Genomic DNA, 21,277 nt, shown 5'->3' on the forward strand with positions numbered 1-21,277 from the left:
TCCTCAGTTTCAGCAAGCAGGGTTGTGTCATCTGCATAACGAAGATTGTTAATAGACTTTCCACCAATACCCCCTTCAAATTCTGAGGCCAAACCCAATAAGTTCATTCCAGCTCTTAGCTACTTTACTGGAAAGAGTCGAACTGACCCTTAACGTTTCCTCAGCTGAAACTGCTTCCTCTTATTCTCCCAGAGCAGTTACTTTGTTTAAACTGGAACCAAATCCCTTAGCCACCTCTCTGGAGCACCCTTCCTGACACCAAAGCAACTTAAAAAAATTCTGGTTCGATCTTTAAAAAGAACAGTGGAAACTATTGCAAACTCTTCCATTGGCTTCATTTCTATTAATGGGTCTATTTGTGCAGCATTATTTGCATATTTACCATGGCCTACTGTCATTTTCCTTGCCCAAAATCAAATGACATCCAAAAGCTCCCTGCAGATGGCCATTTACCAACTAATTGTCAGAGGGGACCCACAGGTCCATTTAGCCATTTTAAAGTTAAATCATTAGGGGACCAGGAGCTGTCTTTTTCACCATAATCATTCTTGGAATGCTTAATATTTGTGGACCTTAAATGTAATTATGAGTGTGAACTAGTGAGGGGTCCATTTAACCAGTTTTTTAAAAATCTTTAGAAGACGTCTTGAGAAGAAAAATTGTCATTTTGATGACTAAGTTATAGTATCCTTAATCCTTTATCCTTAATTCATGAGAAAGCTGGCCAGTTAGAAAAGAATGAAGAGAAATTAATGCATTTAAATAAAGTGTTGGAGAAGAGTATTAAAGTGCTGGAGACTCCGAGAAACTAGAACAAGTCTGACTTGAAAAAGTAGAGCTAGAATGCTCTTTGGAGGTGAGGATGGCAAGACTTGATCCCATGTACTTGGGGCGTATTGCAGGAGGGACCAGTCCCTGGAAAAGGACATCATGCTTGGAGAGTGAATATCAGAGGAGAGGATGGGCTGGCTCAGTGATTGTAAAGCGAGTTTAGGTTCAGCAGAAAGCATTGGGTTGGGCGGAACAGGTTTTATTTTGTTGTCCTTAGGGTTGTTATGAGTCTAATTGACACCTCATTTTTGTTTGTTCTACTCCTTTTAGGTCTTTATGTTTTGTGATGGCTTCAAGACATACTTTACACTAACCTTGTCCATTGACATAACAAAGACAACCCATTCCCAAATGGAATTATAACCATAAGCATAGGGATTAGGGTTTACAGCACAAATGTTGAAGGACACAATATAGTCCATGTTGTTGTTATGTGCTGTCGAGTCACCTGCGACCCTATGCAGTCCATAGCCATCATTATTATTTTTATTTTACTTTAACACTAGGGAGCGCAGGTGGCTTAGTGATAAGCACTTTCACTGCCAACCCAAAGATATTTTGTCTGAACCCATCAGCTGCTCAACTGGAGAAAGATGGGCACTCTCCTCCATTAGGATTTACAGCCTCTGAAAACCTGAGAGAGGTCAGCTATGAGTTGGTTCTGACTTAATAGTACATAACAACAACAACAGCAAAACACTATTGTTGTTGTTGTTATGTGCCATCGAATAGACTCGTAGCAACCCTGTGTACAATAGCTCTGAGCTTTACTCTGTTGTGAGCCAATTTCATCAGTTCTGACACACCCCCTCCATTACCCCAGTCACTGAGTCAATGCATCTCATCCAGAAGTGTCTTCTCTTGTCCTGTGCCTCCAACCCTTCTAAGCATGAATGAAATTGTTAATGTAAATAATTATTTTTTTGAAATCCTTATAAAATCCAGTATCCTCACCTTAAACAATAAGCTCAATCCCATGGTCCTCCTGCATTACCTACCAGTCTATCTCTATTTCACACTTCAATATTGCCATTGCTACTTGAGCACATTAGGGACTTGCCAGCCACAGGGCCTTTGTACCTGCTTTTCACTTCCTGGAATTTCTGCACAGCTGGTTTCTGTGCTTTATTCTGTTGTTCTTTGTATGTATCTCTATTTATCATTCTATATACTTCCTCCCATACTATATGCTTTGTTTTTCCTATTAAACTTTTCACCAGTAGAATATAAACTCTATTTGGATAAGTTGGGTTTATTTTCCTATTTTCGCTGCTGGTTTGTTTTTTGATTGGTTTTGTTTTGTTTTTTTGTTGTTGTTGTTTTTTCAGAATGTAGAACAGTGCTTGACATTGTTCAATATATGTTCAATTAATTAATTAACTTCTGAGACAATTTACTAGGTATTTGGTAACAGTGTTACAAACATCATTATATATTATCCTTACACTAATGTAAGATAAGTTCAGTAGCTTGGAAGCATAAAACATCATTTATATTGTTTGCTGAAAATAGCCAGAAGGCTACAGTTGGTTTGGTACTTTTAAGTGGAGGGAAAGTTATAAAAATAAAATGTATCACTGGAGATATTGTTATAAGAATTAACTGTTGTAAGATTTCAGCAATATTTCACTCATTACATTTATTTACTAAGAGAAAGGATGTTAATCATTGTGTCTTACTGTATTTTTTTTTTGTTTTTTATCTCATTTTTCAGACCCTCCACCTGTCCTACGAGTTGATGACCGGCAGCGGCTGGCCCGAGAGCGACGTGAAGAACGGGAAAAGCAGCTAGGTACAGAGTCCCTGCGTCCACATTCACATCTGATCACACGGGGGCACTGGTGCAGAAATGTTGGTTTTTCACTTCTGGGTTGATGCGCATTTAACATTGAGCAAATCCACATCACTGTGTTAACCGTGTTCTTCAGCAGCCTTGAGGAGTTTGTTAGTGGTATTCCCTAAAGGTGTCTTGTGAAACAGAATTTAGTGCCTCAGATGAACAGAGGGCTACATTTTGAGTGCCAGTCGAATTAGTATAAAATTTGGGTTTAGAGTAATTTTTACTTTATATTACATTGTAATCACAGTTCGTTGTGGCACTAGAGGATGTGTGGGTGTGGGTGTGTTCATGTGCAGGGGGTGGATAAAACTATAGATCATTCTTTATAGCTTGAAAAACACAAGGGTCAGTAAGCATATGGGGGTTTTTATGTGGCCTCCTGGGAGACGCTGAACTGCTAGGGTGGGCACTGCCTCCGTGTTAGTAATAATGCTGCTGCTGAATTTATAGTCACTGCTCCTAGTGCAAAGTTAAGGAATGTATGACTCCTCCTGCTTGGGTGTCTGCTTTGGTTTTTGTTATCTAATGCCCTCTTGGAAGGTTAGCCACTATAGTCAGTGTTTGTACTGTAATCGCTGGGTGATAGGGTTGGTTTACCAGGAAGCAGAGGTCACAGCACTAAGAAGGTCACCAGTCAGTGTCTTCTAAATCACAGATCTAGGATCCTCTACCCTTTACTCGGTGTCCATTTATACAAAGTTGTTAAAGAGCAATATTTTCTATCAGTCCAGGAAAGGTGAAGTGCTTGGTCAGCCTGTCTTGCTGTCTCCAGAGTGTCTAGATATTTTAAGACTAGCAGTTATGTAAGTTGCTAATAATCTTATCAGCAGATGGCCGTACCTTTCCTAAAGCAGCTGCATTTGGTGTAAGAGTTAATGAGTGAAATGGGAGCCCAGCACCTGTATCCTCACTCGTCTGATTTTTATTATTCTGGAACTTAAGGTAGTGGAATTGAGTTGCATGTGGAACCAACCTGGTTGTTAAAAGTTTGTTGATAATAATGTATATTATTTAAAAGCAGGTCTAGTTTTACTTTTTCCTGTAACGACCTTGGAAGGTTTGTTGTTGTTGTTTAACAGGCTAAGTGAGTGAGCTCTGCTGACTCCTGTGCCTAGAATTTCCCGGTAGGCCTCAAGTGCCCTGTGCCTGACAGGCTTCCTGCTGTGAACTGTGCCCTTGTTCTCTAGCCGGGATTGGTTAGGCAGGTGAACCAGAAATGAGCAAGAGAGGGAGAAGCAGATCTACTAAAGCAGGAAGAAACTCCAGCTGAGCAACCAGAAGAAACTGACCCCTGTTGGACAGTTGTCCTTTGTCCTCTGTTCTCTGATCCAAGGAATGGTGCTCCCCACCATCATGTCCCCGCTGGATCAGGTCTTACGCCATTTACCTACTACTACTCATACTTATTACTGCCTCCTTCGAGTTACAACATTGATTCATGTCCAGTTGAATAGAAGAAGTGTCTCTGTAAGCTCAGTAGTACTCCTTTTTAGTTTGAATGCCTTATAAATAAGTTTTTACATACTATATTATTGTTGTTAGGTGCCATTGAGTCACCTGCAACTCATAGTGACTCTCTCTCTGTACAGCAGCTCTGAAGCCTGCCCTGTCCTGAGCCAGTCTCACTGAAACCGATACACCTACTCCCATTGCCCCAGTCACTGTATCAATCCATTTCATCCAGGGTCTTCCTCTCCTGTGCTGTCCCTCCACCCTTCTGATCATGATGTCTTTCCCAGTGACTGGTCCCTCTGGCCACGTGCCCAAAGTATGTGAGATGGAGCTTCAAAATCCTAGCCTTCGAGGGGAAAATTGGTTTCCCCTCTCCAAGACAGACTTACTTGTTTTCTTGGCAGTAAATAATATGTTCAAGATTCTCTCCAGCATCACAACTCAAGAGGTATCATTTCTTCTATCGTCCTTAGTCACTGTCCAGCTCTCTGATGCATGGCAAGTAATTGCAAAGACCATGGCCTACATCTGATACACCTTAGTCTCTAGACTGGCATCATTGTTCCATTTGAGTTTATCTTTCAGAACTAAGTAGATTTTTGTGGAAAGCATAAATATTTGTTGATCAAATGTGCCATGTTATAAAGTTACGCAGTGTGTAGATTTGAACTTGGCAGCTTTTCCTCAAAACTTGCTAGTGATTCTGCCTTATGTTGAGTTGCTAGATTATTTTAGAATATAGTTCACATACTTGGAACAGCATTTGACCTCAGAACATGATGTATTCTTTTCTACATTTAAAAACTTGCTTGTGGGCATTGTGTTTGACAGATAATAGAATGATGAATACTGCTGAAATCTAATGCTCTCGGGCAAGCTCCACCCTAGTGGAGAAACAGATGCATAGACAGCAACAGCATAACCCAGTGTGGGATATGTCCCTTACTAGGGGCATTTACAGGGGCCTGGGAAGCCCAAATGCTCATACCCAGCCTGTGTCCGGTACCATCTACCTGAGCTCCTTCCTTGAGGATGAAGACACTTTAGTCACAGAGTAGAAGAGGCAGGAACTATAGAGGAATGATGCCAAAGGCATTTGCTGACAGACCTTCTGTGCTCTTCAGGTTATTTTATGGGTCAGAGGAGTTTTCACATTCTATTAACGAGCCATTCCAACTTGACTCTTTTGGGAGCCAATATATAGGTGTTTTTCCCCTGGTTTTTTCCTTTCTCTTGCCATGTTAAATAACATAATTTTTCGTCTGATCTCATTTCTTCTCTCTCTGAAAATCATAATTTTAATGAAGTACATCTAATTGAATTCTGATTTTTTTCCACTATTTTTTTTATTTTAAAATGCTACATTTTGTTTATTTCTTTAAAAGTTCCCTTATATTCCTAGATTTGAAAGCATATACATAAGTATGTAAATGAACACACATGGACATATACACATACGTACATTTGTAAGAGTTACTTGGGATTTGACATCTAATTTATGTCTTATAGAATATAAGGAGAATATTGGAAGAATCTGTAGTATAAAAAAAAAATAAATCCAAAATCCCACATGACCACCAGCTTTTGTTGGGCAAAAGCTGTTCTAGCACTAAGCATTTTTAAAAATAAATGAATAAATAAAAATCTGTCACTAATAGGAAATCTTTGGACCATGCTTAATTCAAAATAAACATTTAGTAATACCAGCTTCTTTCTCACTTTGAAACTTTTTAAGAAACATTAAAAAACAGAAAGCATTTAAAAAAATTTTAGCAAAGCAAGATGTGCTGGGTTGACCAGTAAAATTGATTATATACAGTGTTGAGCATTGATTGAAATGATTGCTGAAATCATTAAGATTTGTTTTTTAATTGATTTTTTGAAAAAAGTAAAATACAGAGAGGCAATTTTTAAGAGCAGCCTGTTTCGGTATTGGTGGCATGGTATGTTTTATGTTTTGCAAATGGAAAGGGCCTATTAATAACTTTCTGTGGGTTAAATCTCTGAGTCATGCTCTGATATTTTATGGTAGGATTATGTTATTTAACCGACTCTTCCTACATTATCCTTCAGTTAATTCCATACACTCAGTGCCTTTCTTAAGGGTCAGACTATCCAATCAGTGTGGTTTGGCTCATGTTCTCTGCAAGCATGTTTATTTTTCCTCTCTTAAAATTTTTCTACACAAAGGCTTCACCTCAACCACTCCACTCCATCTGATAAAATACAGGTCGTTCCTTCAGGCTCTTGTATCTTGACTTTTGCATCTCTTTTCCCCTCTGTCTTCTGAGCTCTAATTTTATTTCTGGTTTGAGATTTTTTTCCCTAGAGGAGAAAAAAGAAATCTGACCTGTTCTCATGTGTCCAACACATTGTTTGATATGAGTTTGTATTTCCAGCTACTAATTAGGAAATGGCTTCTTCTCTGCTCCCCGGAGCTCAGCTTCTAGTTAACTAAGTCTCCTCCTCCATCTTTCCTGCTTCTCCTCTCCTCTTCTACCTTTGCTTCCAAAACTGACCTCTCCAGGTAATTTCTGTATCCCAGTCAGTTGTACCAATATGTTTTTTAGTCCCAAGAAGTCAATCCTTTCAGCCGTTTTTTGGATACTAAAGCTGCAACTCAGAGTGCAGAGGTCTTAGCCATCAGATCTAATGCAGGACAGAACATCCTCCCTTCCATGGAGGACCTAACTCTGCACGTTGAGTAGTCTCCCTCCCTGGGCCCTTGAATTTATTGGGCTGCTTGTAGCTCCGAGTGGTCAACCTGGCCTCAGCCTAATCCTCTGACTACTGCTTCAGCCATTTCTATCCTAGTTTGTAGGTGGAAGTTGACACTTTTACTCCCTAAAATCTAATTTATCTCATATATATGTATATAAACATTTACTATTTCAATTTCTTTTATTTATACAATTCAGTGCCATTAATTACCTTCATCTTCTGAAACCATCAGCATCGTAAATCTCTCACTTTTTCCATCATCTTTAACAGAAGACACCCAGCTATGCTTCTCTTTTCTTGCAGTCATCAGAGTCCTTAAGTTAGTTTCTTAGTCATAGAAACTCCCCTGTTAGATGCATTTTAGTCTAAATGAAGATAAGTACAATTAATTTTAATTCCTTGAATGAGTGTATGATAATTCCATGAAGATATGATCAAATTGCCTGTCCTTCTAATAGGTCCAATTAACAGGTTACCCATGGTAGACAGTGTTTGGTGGAGCTCCCCGATTAAAACAAGTTTGGAAGCAGTAGTGGTATCCACTTCTGTAATAGCTTGCCTCTGGAAACCCTATGAACCTGGGGAAAGGACGAAAGTTATACAGGTGTCCAGGTCTTTTGTTCATAGGGTCTCTGAGTCACCTACTACTCAACGGCACTTAACAGCACAGCAATGTATTTACTTATCTCCATTTTCTCAGTAAACTAAAAACAAATACACAGGTAAACTATGCAATAATTGTGCCTTACGCTTAGTTGATCTCCATATATGTCATAAGATTAATACTTCTACAGTATATTGACAAGAAAATTCAGCAGAACACTCCATGAGTGTTCCTCTCTCTCACTCTCATTGCCTGTCAGTTGGAACCAACTCATTGCTGACCTCCAGTGGTTTTCAGAGGCTGGGAATTGCATGGGGAGGGAGATGCCCCTCTTCCTCCCTTGGAGCTGTTACTGTGTTTGAACCGCTTAGGAGATGCCATCTTTGCTTTAGTCCAACTTCCTATAGACATGATACATGCTCTGATATTGTGGGAATTGAAAGCAGGAGCAGCATCCACTTCCTAAACAACATGCTTCCAGAAACTAAGGAACATTGATAAATGTCAATAGTTGTAGAGGGGCTTCAGTCAGACCTTTTCATAGGGTTGCTACAAGTCATGCTCGACTCGAGGCAATCAACAATAACAAGAACTTTTGGGAAAACATCAGGTTTCTCATTTTGACAATGATACAGATTCACTTTGAGATATTGATTAAATGCAATTACTTATTTAACCTTTTCATGAGAAAAAATGTCCTACATGGATAGATATATAATCCCAACTTGGGGCTTTACTGGGTTCTATAAAATCATCAAAGAGTGTCAAAGTATTATCATCAAGACAAATCTGAGCTAATAGAATCTGTGGTTTAATTTCTTTTTATTGGCTGTGTAGCTAAACTCAAAAGTACACAATAAGCCTATCATCATATAATGCTTCTTGTTGTTGTTGTTGTTGTTGTTGTTGTTGTTGTTATGTGCCATCGAGTCATTTGCAACTCATAACGGCCCTATGTACAAGAGCTCTAAATGCTGTTCTATCCTGTGCCAACCTAGTCAGAAAAAGTATATAATAAAGAGATCCCTGGAGGCCTAGTGGGTAAAAGTTTCCCTGCCAACCCAAAGGCGCAAGGATTGGATTCCTCGGCAGGAGAAAGATGAACAGCTCCCCACCCCTGTGCTGTTCGCAGCCTCTGAAAACCTGCTGGAGGGTCCGCTGTGAGTCATTTGCAACTTGATGCACAGAACCACAGCTAACAACAATCTACTATAAAGGAGTATATAAAATACGATGAATAGGGTAGGGTCAGGTCATTTGTTCATAGGGTCACTGTGAGTCATGCTTGACTGATGGCACCTAACAACAAAAACAGGATGGGCACTTTTAGGGAGCTCTTTAGGCCTAGTGGTAAAAAGCTGCACAGCAATCCCAAAAACACATGGTTCAAATACAGCAGCTGATCAAGGGGAGAAGGATGTCCAATCTCTACTGCCTCTAAAATCCCACAAGATCAGCTGTGGGTTCGTTTTAACTACAACAACAACATTCACAATTTTTTTATATTTTTTAATTATTATTATTCATTTCAATGAACATTGAGATTGCAGATTTCCATTCATTCATTGTTGCACTTTTCTCCCCGCCCACCCCCAGTTCGCTCTTCTTTAAAAGCAAAAGAAAAACTCCTTCATTGGTATACAATCCTCACGCACCCTCCCTCCCTCACCCCGAGTATACTCCACTCTGTAGCCCTCATTCCAATTATGATAATCATAAAGCCCTAAAATATTACTTTTAAACTGTTCTCTCCCTCATCAGCTTCAATGCAGTATACATAATTTATCCAGTTTTTCTCAGACTTACCCCCACCCTGATATCAGCCTCATTCTACAACAGTGGCACCATGCAGTATTTGTCCTTTTGTGGCTGAGATAGTTCACTCAGCATAATGTCCTCTAGGGTCACCCATTTTGAATAATATTGCATGAGTTCCTTGTTTTTCAATTCAGCGTAGTATTCCATTGTGTGAATATACCACAGCTTCTCTATCCATTTGTTTGTTGATGGCACTTAGGTTGTTTCCAACTCCTTACTATTGTGAACAAAGCCGCGATAAACATGGGTGTGCAATTTAACCTTAAAAGTTTGTTCTAGGGAACTCTGGTGGCCTAGTGGCAAAAAAAAGGTGCTGCAATCCTGAAGGGATGTGGTTTGAATCCACCAGATGCTCTGCTGGAGAAGGAGGAGCAATCTCCTCTTGTGCCAGTTGGGTCTAATTTGACAGAACACAACAAGAGTGGGGAGGACAAAACACAACAAAACAAAAAAAATTTGTTCAACATCATTAAATTTTTAAAGAAAATTTTTCTTTGGATAATTTCATCAGACTTCCTTTCTCTCAGTAATAGCTTCTTTCTTTTTTTTTTTTTTCTCTCTCTCTCTCTACTCTCATTATTTGTCAAATCAGAGCAAATAATATTATTAAGAGCATGGTCAAGAAAATATTTTCAACCTGATTTAGAATGTTCATCTTAAAAATGTTGACAAGCAAAGTATGTGTAATTAACGGAGCAATCAGTAATGCAGTTCCATGGCAGATTAGAGTCGTAAGTGCCACTCCCCCTCATTTCCCACTTCAGTCAGAGATTTTTCCTCTTTAGACATTGTTCACCTCTAAAAATATGGGAAATAGTCTTTTCTAATGCAAATTTCTAGTGCTAAAATGGATTTTTTTTAATGGTCATCCTTGGCATCTGAGTCTCCCAGAATTGTCACTTAAAGAATATACTGTTCACAAAGCTCTTAAGGGTTTAAAGCTAATTATAAATTAGAGCAGTGTGGATATTAGCACATACGATGGCAGCTGTATCATGACTCAGGACTAGGAATAATAGATGCTTGTTGTCGATGGATTAGGTAACTCTGAAGCCAAAGCCTTCATATAAAATAAATCACTGTAACTAACCAAGCAGTTTTTGTTTCCCTTAATATTACTTTGCTTTTAAGGCTAAAGATACACAAATATTAAAGACTAGAGAAGAATGAAGGACCTTGTAAACTGGTGAGGATAAAGGCTACGAATGACGTTATGTGATCTCCATGTTTGGATATTTTGTCCCAGTCTGGAGGAGCCACTGCGAGGGTTGCAGATGGCACCTTTTCACATAAATCGTTTGCTGTCTGCTTCTAGTCAGAGAAGCCAGAGTGTGAATCCCAGCCCCACCACTGATTATTGTGAGACAATAGGGCAAGTTACTTCACTCCTCAGTGTCTCAGACTTATCATAAAATGAGTTTAATAGTAGTGTCTACCTCGTAGAGTAGCTAGGGGGATAAACCCTGTAAATCACCTAGTGTCAGTGCATATGAAAGCTGGCTGCGTACATCTTGCTGTGGTGATGATAGTGATAAAGATGATGGAAGCAGATGACATGATTTCACAGAGACTGGCTGAGCTATCTGGAACAAAACCAGATCCAACCCACCTACTGAGTCAACTCCAACTCATAGCAGCCAGCCCCATAGGGTTTCCAAGGCTGTAATATTTATAGAAGCAGGATTCCACAGATTTCTCCTGTGAATTGACTGGTGGGTTCAAACTGCTGACCCTTGATTGTCGGCTAAGCATTTAACCACTGTGCCACCAGGGCTCCTTTGCTTGGGACTAACGAAGCCTAATTTTTTAATAAAGGGATAGCAAAGAAAGAGGCGTGAAGGTGGATTAACAGTCAAGAGTTTCAAAGACCAGCATTGTTCTGTGTGATTTAACAGAATTCCATATACCCTAGCACAGACTGGACTCTTTTAAGCCTAGCCTCGAGGATCATCCTAGGATGATACTGCTTTCTTATATAGGCAAGTCATGTTGCTTTGATGTCTCTCAGTCCTGTAACTTTTTAGTTCATCTATTCATCAAACTGCTTTAACAATCTGCTAAAATGTTTCTTCGGGTCAGTTTTCACCTCCTAGCAAACTCATGTGACAGAGTAGAATTGTCTGGTAGGGTTTCCTAGGCTTGATCTTTCCAGGAAAGATTGCCAAATCTTTGTCCTGTAGCGTCTCTGGTTGAAACTGAGCCACCAACCTTTCTGTGAGTAGCCAAGCATTTAAACTTTGAGCCACCAGCTCCTTTGTGCTAAACTTGACATTGAGGCTATAGAGAAGTCACAAACATACAGAAGCAGAGAAGGCACCATCTGGATCTAAATAAATCACATACTGGACGCTAAGTCCAGCAATTGAAGCCCCCTTGCCTTGAAGGAGCTTTCAGAAGAGATCTCTCAGAGGAAGAGACATTTGACCTAGGACTTGAGAAATAACAAAAGTTTTACAGGTGGGAAGAGATAGTTCATAGAGACTACCAGTCATGAAGGTACCTCTGACCAATCTACGGACCCAGACAGAGAATGAAGAGATTTCAGGTAGGACCGTGACATGAGATTTGGGTTTTGAAGGGAGCTATCTCTGAGACATCAGAACAAGGGAGATGAGCAAGGGCTTAAATAAAGTAATGGCACAAGGTGAGAAGAGAAAAAACAGGATTGAAGAGATGGTTCTGATGTGAATTCATGGAGCCTGTTGTCTGGATGATGTTGAGTTAGGGTGTGGCATCCAGGATTAATGAGGGAGAACTTGAGAGTGAAACTGAGGTGCTTGAAAATTATTTGCTGAAATCTCCTGTGCACTGAAAACCTTAGGGTCAGCTGTGGGTTGGTTCTGATTCTGTGGTACACAATAATAACAATTTTATTTTTGTGTTTTGATACTGTATGTGTGTTTAAACAACATACCTGAGCATCCCAAATAGCTAATCACTCAGCTGCCAGCCAGGAAGTTGGTGGTGTGAGTTCACCTGGAGGTGCCTCATGCAGTTCTGATAATAAACTAGAATAGAATTATAATATTAATAGAAGAAGAGGAGAGGAGAGGAGAGGATGCTGTTAGGGACCTCTCCAAAGTACTAAAGAGCAGTGGTGTCTCTCTGGAGACTAAGATGAGTCTGATACATGCCATGGTCTTTGCTGTCACTTGTTATGCATCAGAGAGTTGGACAATGACCAAGGAGGATAGAAGGAGAAATGATGCCTTTGAGCTGTGGTGCTGGAGAAGAGTATTGAGGGTACCATGGACTGCTAGGAAAACAAACAGATTCATCCTGGAAAGAGTTAAACTGGGTGGCTTCTTGGAGGCAAGGATTCTGAGGCTCTGTCTAACATACTTTGGACATGTTGTATGGAGAGACCGGTCCTTGGAGAGGGACATCATGCTTGGGAGGGTGGAGGGACAGCGCAGGAGGGGAAGACCCTCTATGATGTGGATTGATTCAGTGACTGGGGTAATCGGGATGGGAGTGTCAGAGACAATGCGATTGACACAGGACAGAGCAGAGTTTAGGGCTGTTGTACATAGGGTCACTATGAGTCGCAAGCGACTCAACGGCACATAACATAACATAACATAACATAACATAACACATAAGTATAAAACACATAATGTGTTACATGTTGGTCTGCTAACCAAAGATAAGTGGTTCGAACCCACCAGCTGCTCCACCAAAGAGATCATCACTCTTCCCACATTGACAGCTCTGGAAACCTTCTAGAAGTTCACCATGAGTCAGCATTTACTTGATTGTCTTGCCTTAGAAACACCTCAGAATATAGGCCTGGTGGTCTATTTAAAAACAAAACAAAAAACCCTCAACCATTGAAAACCCTGTGGTGAGCAGCTTGGCTCTGACAGAGGTGAAGTCATTATGAGTTGAAATTGAATGTGCAACAGCTGGCTTCTTCTTTTTAAACTACTAGATGCATAGAAATATCTGGTTGATATAAATAAAAGTGCACAGAGCAGTGAACCAGAAGGTTGGCAGTTCAGTTAAAGTTCACCACACCAGCCCCTCAGAGGCACCAGCCAGGAGCCTGACAATCTGCTTCTAAAATAATCAGCTCAGGGCTGCCCTGACAGCATCTGGTTCTTACTGTGTACATGACACTGTGTTAAGTGTTATACATGAAATTGTGACTCTTCATAACAAACCTTCAGCATTTTAAAGACACAAGACCACAGAGCTTGTTATCTGTTTTAATGGCCCTTAGCTGGTGAGTAGCAAGATGAGCAGTGGACTTGGGTTTCTGCGAGGCCAGAGTACTTTCCGCTTTCAATTACTCTTAGTTACAAGTATGGCTGTGCATTGATGGAGCCCAAATTGAAAGTATAATTCTCTTTTATGTGGCACTGACATACTATTATGCAGGGGTAGAATTTGTTAAGGTCTAATATTTCTGGGACTGCAGCAGGTTTTTACTTCATTTTATATTGTGATCTAAAGGACTAAGGATAAATAATTTTTTTTCCTTTTTATGGTGATTTTAACGAAGGTTTATAGAAAATTTGGATTTTCGTTATTCATTGTTGCACATTTTCCTCCTTACTCCTCAGTGCAATTAAAAAGAAATCCATTATTGCATAATTTCGTCCTTGTCCCACACCCCCAAATCATCGTTTTAGAAGAATTAACGTTAAAAGTATACAATTTTGACATGCTGCCTTTCCCCTTTATACCGTTAGTGCTTTATGAAATTGTTAATGATTTTTTTATTGTTAATGATTTAAGTTCTGCATGTCTTGTTGATTTCCTTTCTTATGTTAAACATTCCCAGTTCCTAATAGAAAAATAAAAGATCTTGGCATAATCTTTCATCCATGGAGAATATTTTAAATAACAAAAAATCTAGAATATATTGAATTTCTGTTTGTGTGAAAGTGCATTCTGTAGGCCTAGGTGCCTCTGGAGGGTAAGGAGTTGCACTGCCAACCCCAAGGCAGGCTGTTCATATCCATCAGCTTCTCTACAGTAAAAAGATGGGCAGTCTCCTCTCATTCAGTTATAGACTCTCAAATCCCCTGTGAGTTGGTTCCAACTCGATGGCACATAACAACAGCAACAATTTGTATTAAGATATTGAAATTAGTTTGTATATTGTCCTCCAGTATAAAAGATTGCATAATCTGTACTTAACTAACAATCCTAACACTCGCCAGCAGACTCTGCAGGGACAAGATGTTGTCTGCTATTTCTGCATTGTTTGCCTAGTCTTTGTATGACTGTTTAATGAAGACAGTTGTTTTAAGAAGGCATTGGGATAGGCTTTCCATTTCCTGGTAGAAAATAGACATTCTTCCTTCAGTAGATAATTTAAAGATAAAACAAACTATTAGTGTAATAGCCAACACAGTTAGTATTTATAGTCCAGCTATAAGAAATAATGTTTAGAGTTTTTTATTTACAATAATAATTACGCTGAAGACAAAGACAGCGTTAATAGCCAATATTTATTGAATGTTTATTAAGTGCAAAGAACTACTTTAGATGTAATTTTTCCTCTAACCCTCACCATAAAGCCATGAGGAAGGTACTTGCCTCAGAGTTGTCTTAAGATTTGTTAAAAATACAGATTACTGGACCTTTGCCTCACAGAAAGCCATCCAGTTGGGACCAACTGACAGCTGACCCTCCAGTAGGTTTCAGAGACAGTAAATCACAGGGGAAGAGATTGCTCATCTTTCTCAGAGCAGATGGAGGATTCGAACCTCCTACCTAGAAATAATAAACCTAATCTGAAAGTTGGAGCCTAGGAGTCTGCATTTTTAACAAATAACACCAATCTAGCCCAACTTGGATACTGCCTGAACAAAGTCAATTTGGTTAAAAAGCTGGGAAGAAGCATAGTTTGCTTGAGACATATCAAATTAGGTTGAAGAGTTTATATTGAGGTCTAATAAGCATAGTCAAATTTAGGACTACAGAAATCAAGATATTCCATCTTCATGAGGAAATAGCTATAAATATTCTTGAGCAAGAAAGTAGCTGGATGAAAACATTATTTACAGAAAATTATTCTAGGAACTGACTCATTTCTATTTTACCTTGTCTTACAAATTTGTCTTGCCAGTTTGGTTTTTCATTATTTCTTATTTTATCTTACTGGCTTCTAGATCTGTTATTGGAGAGGAATACATTATGTTTATAAATACCTCAAAGAATCTTTAAAAAATGCCGTAGAATGGGATCTAAAAGCTGCAATCCAATACCTGGAACATTAAAAGCTTATGAACAGTATTGATCGTGCCATCCACCTCTAGGTCTTGAAGTCCCAATTGGTTTCTTTTGTCTGCTTCAGACTTTCATGCAGTATTGATAGAAATCTTAATTGTTATGACTTCTGTAGATGATAATACAATAATTGTTTCATGTTAGGGAAGTGGAACAGAACTGTGAATGCACAGGCCTGAGCTCTGAACCCTTGTCGGTGGCAGAGACACTGGGAGAACCCAGACCCCCTCTCTGCCAGTCTCCAGTTCTCTTTGCACATCAGCCTAACTGATAACAGAAGGATAAACTTGTCCTGAACTTGCCCTTGGCCTTTTCCTTCCTCTAAAGAGAGCTCTAGCAGTATAGCCCCTAGGGATTGGACTGCCAACGGAAAGGCTATTCAGAGCCACCTGTGACCCCACAGGTGTCATCTTTTTATGCTTATAAAGGATCAGTGTTGTGTTAAAAGAATATTTTTGTCTTTGTTGTCATGTGCCTTCTAGTCACCTGCGACTCATAGCAACTCTGTACAACAACCTTACACCCTGCTCTATCCTATGCCAACCTTATTGTCATTGAAATACCTAGCCCCATTATCCCAGTCACTGAATAAATCCACCTCATAGAGGGTTTTCCTCTCTTACGCTGTCCTTCCCCACTCCCAAGTATGATGTCCTCTTCAAGGACTGGTCCCTCCTTGCAACATGTCCAAAGTATGTCAGATGAAGCTTCAGAATCCTTGCCTCCGAGGAACATCCTAGTTTCACCCTCTCCAGGGAAAACCTGTTTGTTTTCTTGACAGTCTATGGTATATTCAATACTCTTCTCTAGCACCGCAGTTCAAAGGCATCAATTCTCCTGCTATCATGCCTAGACTGCAAAGACTGTGGCCTGAATCAGCTGCACCCTAGTCACAAATTTTTTATCTTGATGTTGTCACATTTTTAACTTTCTATTTTAAATTAAAATCAGAGTTAGAGAAGAGTTAAAGAGAGTTTGCACATATTCTTCAACCAGTTTTCCTTGCCTTTCACATCTTGCAGACCAAACACAGTTGCCATCAAGTCAGTTCCAACTCATGCTTCATGTGCATCAGCATGGAACTGTAAATGGAAATTGTTTTGTTTTTAAAAAGGGAGGCGGACAGAGAATAAAACCAAAGGGAAAGACATTATTACTGGTTTTAGTCCAAGGAAGGTTGTTTCTACATTGTTCTAATTTAGTAGTATACCAAAGGGAACACGTGTGGCCTAGTGGCAAGAACCTGCACTGCCAACCCAAAGGTATGTGGTTTGAATCCACCAGCTGCCATGCAAGAGAAAAATGGACATTATCCTCCCATTTTTCAGCATTTGAAAACCCACTGGAAGGTCAGGTATGGATTTGTTTTAACTCAATGACACATAAAAATAAGTAGTATACCAAACTTGTAGGCTGAGAATTCAGCATCTTCCATTTAATTGTTAATACTAGTCTCTTTTTCAAGGAAATTGAGGGAAAACAACACATGAACCAGAAAACCTCCAGATTTGTTAGATCTGGATTGCTCATAATACTAAGTGCTCCCATTTTTAACCTGCCTGTGTTTGATCTCTCTCATTTTTTCTTTTCTTTCTGAAGCTGCAAGAGAAGTCATCTGGTTAGAAAGGGAAGAGCGAGCCCGGCAGCACTACGAGAAGCTCCTGGAGGAGCGGAAGAAGAAGCTCGAGGAGCACAGGCTGAAGGAGGAGCGCAGGCGAGCTGCGGTGGAGGAGAAGCGGAGGCAGAGACTCGAGGAGGACAAAGTGAGAGGCCCGGGAGGCCCGTCTGTGAGGGCAAGAGCACATACCCCACGCAGCTCTGCTCAGAGCGGGTGGGGAGTGGGCAGGGACGCTGTGTGGAGCTGTGGTCTCCAGGAGTCCACGGAGAATGGGGCAGGTTCCTTTTAATGCCCCAGAAGCTTGCTTCAAAGCTTTATTTTCTAGTCCCGACCTGACATTCATTTCTCCATTATTCCCTGCTGACTTAGTGAAATGACTCCTAGAAGTTAGAGTCGTGTAGGTAGGACTTAATCTTTTGCATGCATTTTAAACTTAGGCCATCAGGATAGGACAAGCCTCTCATCTATTATTCATAGGTCACTCTGAGTCATACTTGACTCTACAGCACCTAATGACAATAACTACCGTGAGTGCTAAGTATTGTTTTGTTGTTATTATTGTCATATACCACCGAGTCGGCACCAACCCATAGCTGACCCTCTGGTGGGTTTTCAGAAGCACAGGAGGAAATTGCCTTTCTCCCGCAGAGCAGCTGGTGGCTTCGAACTGCATACCTTAGGGATTGCAGTGCACCTTCTAGTGCCACTAGGCCACTAGAGTACTGTTTTAGTGAGAGGAAAAAAGAAAGGAAATCTAGACTCAAAGTAGTTAAGATGCACAAGATCAATATGACTCAATAAGGCAAGAGATGCACAGATGCCAAATTCCATTGTTAAAATGCTGTCCCACGTTTGTGGTGGTGGTGTTGCGTGCAAGCAAGTGAACGACAACTGACAGGGGCCCTGTGAACTGCAGAGTAAAGCCTTGCCTGGCCCTCCACAACCCTCACAGTATCCCCCATGCTCCAGTCCATTGTCACAGCCTCTGTTTCAGACCATCTCATTAAAGGTCCTCCTCTCCTTCACTGATCATCTACTCGTTTGCTAGCCTACTCAGTCAAGATTTGTACTCCCAACGCAGAGGCAGTCAGTTTGAATCCACCAGCTGCTCCAATGGAGGAAAAACACAGTGGAGGATTGGCTTTAGGTTGGTTCTGGCTCGGTGGCAATGAGTAAGTTACTTAGTACTACTTTTCCCAGCAAGGTGTCTTTTTACAGGGACTGGGCCCTCCTGCCAACATGGCCAAAGTATGTGAGATTAAGTATCACCATCCAAGGCTCTCCAGAGCACTAGGATGCACTTTCTCCAAGATGAGTTTGTTGGGGTGTGGTGTTGTGTTTTGTTTTTAGGCAGTCCATTTTATATTCCATGATCTTCGCCAACATTACAATTCAAAGGCATCACTTTTTCCTTATTCATTTCAGATGCCTAGGAAGCAATTAAAAACACCATGGCTTGGATTACGTATACCTTAGTCTTTAAACTGATACCTCCGCTCTATAACACGTTAGAGAGACCCTTGACAGCAGATCTTCCCAGTTAACAAGACTTGATTTCTTGATTCCCGTGACTGTGAATGTTGATTGTGGAGCCAAGTACAATGAAGTCATTGACAGTTTCAGTCTTTTCTCCCTCTATCATGATGTTGGCCTGTTGGTCCAGTGGTGAGGATTTTTGTTTTCTTGATGTTGACATGTAATCCATACTTAATGCTATAGTCTTTGATCTTCTGCAGCAAGCACTTCAGGTCCAAGTCACTTGCAGGAAGCAAGCTTGTATCATCTGCATGATGCAGGTTGTTGAGGTGTCTTCCTCTGATTCTGATGCCACATTCTTCTTCGTAAAGCTTCTTAAATGATTTACACAGCATGCAGATTGCATTGGAATGGAGAAAGGTTACATCCCTGATGCACACCTTTCCTGAATTTGTACCATTTAGTATTATTAGTATTCTGTTCAGACAACAGCTTCTTGATTTACGTGTAGGTTTCACATAATCACAATTAAGTATTCCGGGCTTCCCATTCTTCTCAAGATTAGCCATAATTTGTTATGATCCATGATCCACACAAACACTTTGCATAATTAAGAAAATACAAGTAAACATGTTTCTGGTATTTTCCGCCTTGCCATCTGGCTTCCTAGAGAGTTGTTGCTGTTAGGCAGCCTGGAGGCAGTTCCAGCTCGTAACGATCCCATGTAGAACATGCCCTGCATCGTCCTTGCGAGCTTGGATGTGTTTCGGCCAGTTGTCAGCAGCCACTATGTCAGTCACGTACTCATTTTCTTCTTTTCCACCGACCCTTTACTTTACCAAACAGATGTTGTTGTTATTGTTATGTGCCGTCGAGTCGCCTGTGACTCATAGCAACCCTATGTACAACAGCCCTAAACTCTGCTCTGTCCTGTTCCAATCACACCATCTCTGACACTCCCATCCCGATTACCCCAGTCACTGGATCAATCCACCTCATAGAGGGCCTTCCCCTCCTGCGCTGTCCCTCCACCCTCCCAAGTGTGATGTCCTTCTCCAAGGACCGGTCTCTACTCACAAACACATACATTGAAGAAACCTTGAGGGGTGGTTCTACTCTGTCACATGGGGTCACTTGGAGTCCACATGGACTGTTTGCCACCTAAAAGAAACCACATTGGTTCATATCTGTTTATGTCACTATTTGTACCACTGTCCTTATGTGCGAAGGAGATATTATTCCCACTTTAAAGATAAGACGATTGGGGCCCAGGTTAGAAAACAGGTTCAGACTGATAAAGAAGTTAAAAAGTGTCCTTTGTTCCACTCTGTCTTAAATTAAAGATGCCCACTTAACCACTCGGAATATAAGCATTAGGCTGTCTGTTCTATTGCAGGAACGCCATGAAGCTGTTGTGCGGCGTACAATGGAGAGAAGCCAGAAGCCAAAACAGAAATATAACCGGTGGTCTTGGGGAGGCCCGCTCCACGGGAGCCCCAGCATCCACAGTGCAGGTAAACAGGCTGTGACAGCTCTCAGAATCAGTGCCTCTCCTAGACAATAAAAGCGCAGTTGCTTCTTACCTTGAGTCTGTGTGTGCAAACCAGAAATCCTGCTGACGTAATTACACTGCAATAAATGATGCTTCCATCTTTGGAGGATAAGTGGGTGATGGAGGTAAGAACATCAGGTTCTTTCTTTAACACAAACTGCTCTCCTCACTCGTTACACAATTCCTTGAAGAGATAGCAATCTATTCAGTGTTTCTAAATGAGCGTTCTAGTTACAACTCCACATTCTTTTAGGTAATTCATAGTAATATTAACTGATAAAAATTAGCAGTGTAAGTGTATGTATTCTGACCCTAAGTGTTTGCGACACTAGTACTTTGCAAAGAAATAGGCAGGTTTCCAAAGGAGAAATGGTAATAGTTGTCTGAGCCGTTTCTCCCTCCTTGGATAGATAAAATTATACTGCGATTTGGATGTAGTAGAAGGCTGTACTTTTTGTACTGTAAATTCAATATACTTTTAATTTTGCACAGTGTGTCAGCTCTTTTTCATTTGTTTGAGTCTAATAATATGTTTTCTTTCTTTTTTAAAATTTCCTTTGAAACACCATTGTCTTACATTCTGTCCCCAGGTGGTTTTGTTGAATCATCATTCACCTCTCTCGATTTAGCAGGCCTGGACCACCACTGCACAGCTTTTGGTGGTACTAGAAAACCTGGTACAGACATGCTTACGATTGCTGAGTGCCCGACCTGTAGCTAGTCCCTCAGAGCTCGGGCCAGTTCATCAGTAGCTGAGCCATCACCACTGTAGTCATAATGCATGCTTCCTGTCCTGTTGCATAGGTCTAGATCTGGTTTATGGCACAGTGTTTCTTAAGTGTGATCATATGATTTGCGAGACTTAAAGGTTTGAAATAAAGCGATTGCATGTGGTACACTTGCATTCACTTTAAAAGATCATTTTAGATAAGACCTGAAAAACTATTTTAAATATATTACATGGAGCCAAAGTGCATCTGGTTCACATTCCTACCTTCCCTCTAATTGGTATTGATACCTTTTTAAATTGTGATCTGTGAGACTGTGGGTTACTGTGCAGACGTTTTCACTCCTATCTTTTAATATAGCTTCTATGACCTCTTTATTTAATAAGTAAATAAATAG

The 21,277-nt window shown here is 40.5% G+C and overlaps 1 protein-coding gene across 1 annotated transcript in view; it reads left to right on the forward strand.

Annotated features, from left to right (window-relative positions):
- The window catches only part of MAP7 (microtubule-associated protein 7), a 176,935-nt gene that overhangs the window by 113,602 nt on the left and 42,056 nt on the right, over positions 1-21,277 (forward strand). Inside the window, exons 3-5 of the mRNA XM_006885005.1 lie at positions 2,546-2,623; positions 17,106-17,269; positions 19,997-20,114. Coding sequence (XP_006885067.1) covers positions 2,546-2,623; positions 17,106-17,269; positions 19,997-20,114 — 360 coding nt within the window. The remainder of the gene's footprint in view (positions 1-2,545; positions 2,624-17,105; positions 17,270-19,996; positions 20,115-21,277) is intronic.

The sequence above is a fragment of the Elephantulus edwardii genome, unplaced genomic scaffold, assembly GCF_000299155.1.
Source record: "Elephantulus edwardii isolate Elephantulus edwardi_28Jun2011 unplaced genomic scaffold, EleEdw1.0 scaffold00039, whole genome shotgun sequence".
NCBI classification, from domain to species: domain Eukaryota; kingdom Metazoa; phylum Chordata; class Mammalia; order Macroscelidea; family Macroscelididae; genus Elephantulus; species Elephantulus edwardii.